The 9,246-nt window shown below is 47.0% G+C and overlaps 1 protein-coding gene across 1 annotated transcript in view; it reads left to right on the top strand.

The window, feature by feature from the left end:
• The first annotated feature begins 204 nt into the window (after positions 1-204).
• The window catches only part of Lmntd1 (lamin tail domain containing 1), a 58,378-nt gene continuing 49,336 nt past the window's right edge, over positions 205-9,246 (top strand). The window contains exons 1-2 of the mRNA XM_051173365.1: positions 205-364; positions 547-644. Of these exons, the coding sequence (XP_051029322.1) occupies positions 205-364; positions 547-644 (258 nt within the window). The remainder of the gene's footprint in view (positions 365-546; positions 645-9,246) is intronic.

Genomic DNA, 9,246 nt, shown 5'->3' with positions numbered 1-9,246 from the left:
CAGCGCATCTCCCCAGTGACCTCAGAAACTTTTTCTCTCTGTTGCACACAGCTGTGTCTGGTGAGCCAAGACTTACCCTCTCCCACCTCATCCCTCTCTGGCTGATTCTGGCTGATGCTATTGGTCTCTGTTGTCAACTTGACTGTATTAAGAGACCTGGACAGAGGCATGTGTCACCCATTCCCTGGGCTTATTTCTGGAAGGATGGAGAAGTCTGCAAAGCCCTTTGTTGTCCCAGTGGCTGTCCTCATCTTCCCACCCACATCCAACTGCATCATCTTCATCCTTTTTGAGGCAGTCAACGCCAGCCCTTCTGCAGAGCCTGCTAGGCTTTCATCGCTGAATGGCACTGCTGAGGTGTCCTGTGCTGGCTTGAATACCTGATCTCTGCCTCCCCAGCTTGCAGATGGCCATTGCTGGATTCCACACTCTCAGTGTAAGCCAGTCCAGAAAGTTCAGTTTTGTAGCATATTGCCCTCCTCTGGAGAGCTGTGCCTAATGCAGCCGGCTCCCTGGGCTGAGTTGTGCTCACCTCCTGATCCTCAGGTTGGATTCCAGTTCAGCTCCGCAGAATGCGACTCCAGAGACAGGGTCTTTACGGTGGCGGCTCACTGGCGGATGAGGTCATCAGTGTGGCCTCCACAGTATGACCCATGTCCTTGAAGAAGAGCACAGTAGGGCACAGACACACAGACAGAAAGCCAGGCATTCCCAGCAAGGACACAAGCAAGGCAGAAATTGACCCTGACGATGTCTTGGTCTTGGCCTTGGAGCCTCCAGAGAGCTGATGTTTGGCCTTTGTGAGATGTTATGACAGTGAAACCCTTTCAAATATTTACTTTCCAACCTACCAAGGTCCTTTCCAAGTTTGGTTTTTCTACCCCACCCCAACTTGTTCTATTCGGAGTCCTGGATGTTAACTTAGAAATAACTTACCACACCCAAGTGCAGCGGGTTCCAAGCTTGCAGGACACACGATGCACAGGGGGAAGGAATTCTCCAGCCTCAGCTCCTTCATGACTGTTGACTCCTCGGTATCTGGGGGAAACATGGCTTTTACAGATACTTCCTGTTTTACCCCTGGAAGTGTCCTTATAGAGGTGTACCCTGTCAGCCGCCCTAGGTGACTCCAAACCCAGACAAGCTGATGCCGCCACCATCCACCCCCTGTCTTCTGCCAGTCTTCCTCTGTCCCTTACATGAACATGTGATCACATCATTGGACCGGCCGGATAATCCAAAATATTCTCATTCAAGATCATTAGCCCATTATTCAAAACCTCTCTCACGTGTGTGTATGTGTGTGTTCATGTGTGCACCTGTATGTGTGGTATGGTGTGTGTATAGTATGTGTTGTGGTGGGCTGTGTGTGTGGTGTGTAGTATGCTGTGTGGTGTGTGTAGTATGTGTGTGTGTGTGTGGTGTGTGTATCTGTGTCTTGTATATGTCTGTGTGGTGTGTATGTGTCTGTGTATATAGTGTATTGTGGTGGTTGTGTGGTGTGTGTGTGTGTGTGTGTGTGTGTGTGTGTGTGTGTGTGGTGGGTGGGTGTCAGGGACCTAGGAATAAATCTCAAAGCTGGTGAACTTTGATTCAAGCTGGTTATTCATGTTTTCACAATGAGCTTTGCAGTCACTCTGAGTCTGAAAAGTCGTAGTCTGCTGTCTCCACATCAGAAGCTCAGGTAGCTTCCCTAGCTCTGCAGTGAGCATGGGAGGGCAGCCCTGCGTCAGTGAGCCCCATCGGCTGCAGCTGTGAAGCAACTTAACAGGCAGCCGCTCAGCATAAACGTTTGTGTTTCGAGGAGAAACTCTTGCTGGCAGATGTTTACTTTTCGATTCCACCACTCATAATGAAGAGAAAGCATGGAGAGATAATGCCAGGGGGCAGAAATTGTGAGTAAGGAAACTGACTATGCGAAAAACCATTAAAATTGGACTGGTGGGAGATAAATTGCATTTTATTGTAACTTGTGAGAGAAAAACCCTTAATGCTAAGGAAGTTGTTTACTTTCCAAGACCATTTGCTTGGGAAAATGGAATGAAAACTATTTCATCCACAGCTGTGGCTTTGTGCACAGGTGTATATGTGCAGGTGTGTGTGTGTGTGTGTGCAGGTGTGTGTGTGTGCAGGCGTGTGTGTGTGTGTGCAGGTGTGTGTGTGTATATGTGCAGGCGTGTGTGTGTGTGCATGTGTGTATGTGTGTGTGTGCAGGCATGTGTGTGCAGGCGTGTGTGTGTGCAGGTGTGTGTGTGTGTGCAGGTGTGTGTGTGTGTGCAGGCGTGTGTGTGTGCAGGTGTGTGTGTGTGCAGGTGTGTGTGTGCAGGTGTGTGTGTGTGCAGGTGTGTGTGTGTGCAGGTGTGTGTGTGTGCAGGTGTGTGCGTGCAGGTGTGTGTGCGCGTGCAGGTGTGTGTGTGTGCAGGCGTGTGTGTGTGTGCAGGCGTGTGTGTGTGTGTGCAGGCGTGTGTGTGTGCAGGCGTGTGTGTGTGTGTGCAGGCGTGTGTGTGTGCAGGTGTGTGTGTGCAGGCATGTGTGTGTGCAGGTGTGTGTGTGTGAGTGTGTGTGCAGGCATGTGTGTGTGCAGGGGTGTGTGTGTGTGGTGTGTGTGTGCAGGTGTGTGTGTAGGTGTGTGTGCAGGTGTGTGTGTGTGCAGGTGTGTGTGTGTGCAGGTGTGTGTGTGCAGGTGTGTGTGTGTGTGTGCAGGTGTGTGTGTGTGCAGGTGTGTGTGTGTGCAGGTGTAGGTGTGTGTGTGTGTGCAGGTGTGTGTGTGTGCAGGTGTGTGGGTGTGTGTGTGTGTTCAGGTGTGTGTGTGTGTGTGGTGTGTACATTAGCATGTGCAAGATGGAATTCTTTTTTCCATAATGAGCTTTTGTTCACTAAGATAATGTCCTGTAAGAGTTCTAAAGTAGAACACTCGACTGCTGTTGCTGACAGACACACCACACAGCAAGACTGTGAGTTACAGGGCCTGGTACCCACATGGTAATGGGAGAGCACTGAGTCCATCAAGCTGTCCCCTGCCCTGCACAGTTGTAACCCTCCTCACACACACACACACACACACACACACAGACACATATATACACACACATACACATATATACACACACATAAATACACATACACACGCAGACACACACACACACATATATACACACACATACATACAGACACAGACACACATACAGACACAGACACACACACACATACCCACACACATATATACACACAAATAATACACATACACACACACATATATATATACACACACAGACACACACACATATATACACATACATACACACACACAGACACACATATACACACACATACACATACATACACACACACATACACGCACATATACACACACATACATACACACACACACACACACACCATGAAGTAAGTCATTCTGAAGTAAAATAAGACTGTAGGTTGCATGAACTCACCTGCCTAGTCAAGCATTCATTGTGAACATATTTCCTTATCCTGACCCCTCCTCTGGTGTGGGACGTCTTTCCGCATGCTGTGAATATGTGTTGCTCTCATTGGTTGGTAAATAAAGCTGCTCTGGCCTATGGCAAGGCAGGATAGAGCCAGGTGGGAAATCCAAGCAGAGATACAGGAGAAGGGCAGAGTCAGGAAGATGCCAGCAGCCACCAAAGGTGCAACATGACAGGGCAGCACTGGTAAGCCACGGGCCATGTGGCGATACACAGATTCATAGAAATGGGTTCATTTAAATGTGAGAGCTAACTAGTAATAAGCCTGAGCCATTGGCTAAACGTTTATAATTAATATTAAGTCCCAGAGTGATTATTTAGAAATGGCTGCAGGGCTGGGTGGGACAGAAAAGCCTTCAGTTAAGTTCCTCTTTCATCCTGACCCTCCCCCCTTCATGATGATCCCTCCTCCCCCATCCCATTCCCTCCTCCCTCATGCTGATCCCTCCTCCCCCATCCTGATCCCTCCTCCCCCATCCTGATCCCTCCTCCCCCATCCTGATCCCTCCTCCCCCATGCTGATCCCTCCTCCCCCATCCTGATCCCTCCTCCCCCATCCTGATCCCTCCTCCTCCATCCCATTCCCTCCTCCCTCATGCTGATCCCTCCTCCCCCATGCTGATCCCTCCTCTATAGCATGAGTTCTAATTGGTCATAATAATAAAAACTCTGATTCGGATATCGGACTGAAAACTAGATCAGAGAAGCAGAGTGGCTGTTACAGGCAGTTTTCCCACTAGCCTGGTCCCACAGCCACACCAGCCCCAAATAACACACAGAGATTCTGTATTAGATATAAAGCCGTTGACCAGATCCTAGAGTTCCTTATTGGCTGCTCTGTCTTAAATATTAACCCATTTCTGTCCATCTAAGTATTCCCATGTGGTCGTATCTTACTGGAGAGAGGGCCTGGAGTTCTTCTCAAGTCCCTACATCTTGAATCTCCTACTACATCTCCCTGAATCTTCATTGTCTCCTACTCACATCTATCTTTCTTTCCTATTGGCCAACAGGACTTTATTAATTAACCAATAAGAGAAATATATTTACAGACTGTCATCTCCCATCAAGTGGCCAGCCACTAAAGTTCTTGTATGAAATCCTCAGACAGAAAAAGGGGCTGAGCTGCTGTCTCCTCCCGCCTTATACTCCTCTCTCTGTCCAGCCACATCACTTCCTGTCTCCACCTCCCTAGTGCTGGGATTGCAGGTGTGTACCGCCCCTGCCTGGCCTCTGTGGTTAACTATTGGCTAGCTCCGCCCTCTGCTCTGTGAGAGCATGAACAAAATAGAACGGCACTCCTCCTTCATCCTGATCCCTCCTCCTTCACTGAATCCTCACAGACTGTGCTCAGATCTTTCCAGGCTGAGAAGCGAAATGAAACAAATGTGTCCAACAAACATCAGAGCATCAAGCATCGTCCTTTATCCTGTCAATCTTGTCTTGATTAGAAAAGTTTAAAAAAAAAAAAAAGTCTATCATTGTATTTACTCCTTCCTCATAACCTAGTGGTAACACCCAAACATGTTTCTGTCCCCTAACAATCACACTTTCGTGATCTTAGCCCCCAAACATGATGGCCGTGGTGCATGTGTAATATCTGGGCATCTGAAGATAAGCGGGAACCTCCTCTTACGTCCTCCTTTTCTCTGCTTTTCTGACTCCTGTCATCCCTGCACGTGGAGATTTCCCAAAGGTCCCTTCTTTCCATAAAGATACTACTTTGAGACCCCCTACCCCAAGCTGTGCCACTTAGAATAAATGATTTCCCAATTTTCTTTCAGTCCGAGTCTTGCCTGTCACCGTAAACCTCTTATGACCAAACCTAACTGAGCCCCTCCCAGGAGCTAGCCATGCCATGCCAGGCCTCCCGCTCTCTGAGGTTCGGCCTCTGCTCCAGCCAGTGAGAGGCCAAGCCCGTGTCTCTCTACCTGCTGAGCCCTCTGCTCTGTCTGTAATCTCACATGTGCAAGAGCAGCTATGGTATAACCCTAATACCTGCATTGTAGTGTATGAACTCATGTGATGTGTATATGTAATATCATGATTACATCTCAGTCGTATGGACACATAAGGATGGTCAGGAATATTAAGCTGTCTCATTAAGCTGCATAATTTTGATTATACATATACATATATACATGTATGTATATATATGGGTATATATGGATATGCTTCATAACTAGATATGTTGTCTCACAAGGACTTAAAAGCCTGCTTTACTCCTCTTACACAAACTACACATAATTGCTCCTTTTTACCTCAGAGCATTTTCAAACTAGACCAAATACTTCTGTACATGGATCATAAGTGAAAACTTTACAGGTGTCACAGAGTCAGAGTTGCAGATGTCTAACCAAGGTTATTAACACAAAGCAACCTAAAAAATCATGCCAATTCTTTGCTTGCTCAGGGTGACTGATAAAGACTGATGCCTCCCAGTGTGTCTCACCGAGCACTGTGCCCTGGTCACAGTTTATACCAGAAACCTTGAAACCTTACATTGCCATGGTAAATGCCTTGGCTACTTATCATTTACCCAAGTAATGTGCTATAACCAATGAGATGTAATTCTTGTAACTTTTTTTATTATTGCCTCAAGCCTCCTGAAAAAAAAAATAAAATAAAAAGTGTTTAAGCTGCATGAACAAAGAAGCAAGGGAGACTTGGAACAGAGAACTAAAACAGAGAATTGGAACTAAAGAGAATTAGAGACCTAGCAAGGAGATTCGAGCTGTGGAATAATAAAGGACCATGACCCTCAGACAGTGTGTGAAGTCATTAAAGAAATCTTTTGATCCTCGCTCCTGAAACGTTGTCTCTGAATTTACCCTGGGTGGTGGCTTGGGAGCTGGACTTCAGGTCAGTGAGAATCCGTGTGGCTCACGGCAAGCCAGTAGGTTTACTTGGCGAGCTGCCTGTTAGTGAGAGACCCTGTCTCAACAAAACAGTAAGCAGTGCTGTAGAACGGCATCTGGGGTTGTCGTCTTCTGTCCTTCACATACGTAATGCATATGTGTGCACTGCATATGTGTGGACACACAAACAAATATAAATATAAGGTATCTATTAATCTGGTTGTGGATGTTATTTGGTCACTAGTGTGCAAAATGATGTCTCTGCCATGAGTGCAAGGAATTAGGCATGCCAACATCTGACCAATTTCACAAGGAAATTTTTAAAATCTGATTTAAAAAAAACAGACCTCATTTTTCAAGCACACTTGCAACATTCCTTTGCGAGCTATCCAACATGTGTTCCTTATAGAATTTTGAACTTTAAAAGAATTACACATCTGTTTCGTCTTTACGTGATATTAAATCTGTTCTCCACAAAAGTTAAAGGTTGTCTAATTGAGAGTATCACAAAGGAAAGCAATGAGCTCTGGCAAGATGTGAGGAAGCGGTCTCTGTATGAGTCAGGGACCGACCGTCAGCGCATGCCCACCAGCCCCTTCTTCCTGCTCTGTGTCCCCTGCTGCAGAGCTCTGTTAGGTGACACGCTGCCAAGAGCCCAGATGTTTCTCAGCACGAGAAGATGGATGCATGTGTTGTCAAATTCAGAGAAGGGTTGTCAATAGCTGTGGATTAAAAAGAACAACAGAGCACATCACCCTGAAGAATAAGCCTGAGCCTGTGGTTTCTGGCTTCCCGCCCATTCCCCTTTGCTTTGTCTCATCTGCACTCAGCTCTTGAATGAGTGCAGTCAGTAGGAAACGCATGACTGTGGCCTCAAAAAGTATCCAAATGTCTGGAGTCTTCCAGGCAGTGTGGCCAAGCCTTAAAGAGTCGACTTTTAAACATCAGCAATTGAAAGCCTTTTAGGAAAAGCAGAGAGGAGCTGGAGAGATGGCTCAGATGAAGAGCAGCACCCACATTGGGGCAGCTCACCACCACCTGAAACTTCTGCTTAAGGGGTCCAACACCCTCCTCTGACCTCCATGAATGCTGCACGCACACACATGCACACACGCGCACACACACGCACGCACACACCCCTTCTATCCAAGAGGGTGATGATGTGCTGTTGGCAGAGGCAGAGGCAGTTCCCAGAGTCCCCACCGAATCAGCATCTGGGGAATTAACAAAATCAGCAGTGTCCCAGTGTCCTTCTCTTAGAAGAGAAGGGACAGTTAGGTTAGAACTTTCTGCAGGAAGGATGGGGTCTTTAGCTGGATGCAACCCTGGGAGGCAAAGGTTAACAACTGAGGAGCAGTCCCCTGCTGCTCAGGGACATGACAAGTGTGATGACTGAGGTGTCGGCTTTCTGACAGAACTGTGCAGGCTGACATTAAACCCAGTATGTTCCAGAACCGCACTAATTTTATTAACTTATTAAACAAGGTAAATTTATACATACAGAGGGAGATGGGTGGAGTAAAATCTGACATCTTATTAATATATCTAAATATAAAGTAGGTGTTAAGAGCTGAAGGGCCATTATAAAGGAGTTAACTGGTTTTTAGCAAAAGTGAAACAAGAAGACCCAAAATTAAGTGTTGATTTTCTTTTCTCATAAGCTGGTACCTTGATATAAAAGGCATTAGTTTTGCTTTACGGGAGAATTGAATCTTCTCTTGGATTTAATATCCACAAATGTGCTAAGCCACCATATTTACTCTGGTATGCAGGCAGTGGCTACTGCAGGTTCGTCTTTGATGTGTGTCAAGGTGTGTATGTGTGTGTGTGTGTGTGTATGTATGTGTAGGTGTGTATGTGTGAAGGTGTGTGTATGTGTATGTGTGAAAGTGTGTATATGTAGGTGTGTGTGTGAAGGTGTGTGTAGGTGTGTGTGTGTGTAGGTGTGTGTGAAGGTGTGTGTGTAGGTGTGTGTGTAGGTGTGTGTGTAGGTGTGTGTGTGTGTCCGTGTGTGTAGGTGTATGTGTGTGTAGGTGTGTGTGTGTGTGTAGGTGTGTGTGTAGGTGTGTGTGTGTGAAGGTGTGGTGTGTGTGTAGGTGTGTGTGTGAAGGTGTGTGTAGGTGTGTATGTGTGAAGGTGTGTGTGTGTAGGTGTATGTGTGTTTAGGTGTGTGTGTGTGTAGGTGTGTGTGTAGGTGTGTGTGTGTCTGTGTGTGTAGGTGTGTGTGTAGGTGTGTGTGTGTGTCCGTGTGTGTAGGTGTGTGTGTGTGTCCGTGTGTGTGTGTGTGTGTGAAAGTGCATGTGGACAACCTCAGCTGTCATTCCCCAGGCCCCATCCACCTTGTATACATGGAGTTTTTATTTTTGTCATTTGAAACAGGGTGTTTTATCGGCATAGCTTCTTTTTTTATTCGTCACTTTAAAAAAATTATTTTTACATACCAACCACAGTTTCCCTGCCCTCCTCCTCCTGTTCCCTCCTCCCTACTTCCCTTCTGCCCCCTCCTCTGTCTCCACTCAGAAGGGGTAAGGCCTCTCATGGGAGTCAACAAAACACGGCATATATCACATTGAGGCAGGACCAAGCTCCTCCCCCTTGTATCAAGGCTGGGCAAGGCATCCCACCATAGGGAACAGGTTCCAAAGAGCCCCCTCAAGCATCAGGGACAGGACCTGTCTACCGCTTGGGGCCCCACAAAAGACCAAGCTCACAACTGTCAGCCAGATGCAGAGAGCCTAGGGCCGTCCCGTATCTGCTCCCTGGCTGTTGTTCCAGAGTCCCTGAGCCCCCACAAGCTCAGGTCAGCTGCCTCTGTGGGTTTCCTGGTCATGATCTTTAACTCCAAGACATCTACTTCCATCAGTTACTGGATGAAGGCTCTA

This window comes from Phodopus roborovskii, unplaced genomic scaffold (assembly GCF_943737965.1).
Source record: "Phodopus roborovskii unplaced genomic scaffold, PHOROB, whole genome shotgun sequence".
NCBI classification, from domain to species: domain Eukaryota; kingdom Metazoa; phylum Chordata; class Mammalia; order Rodentia; family Cricetidae; genus Phodopus; species Phodopus roborovskii.
The sequence above is the reverse complement of the archived record's forward strand: the minus strand, read 5'-3'. Positions and strand labels throughout refer to the sequence as shown.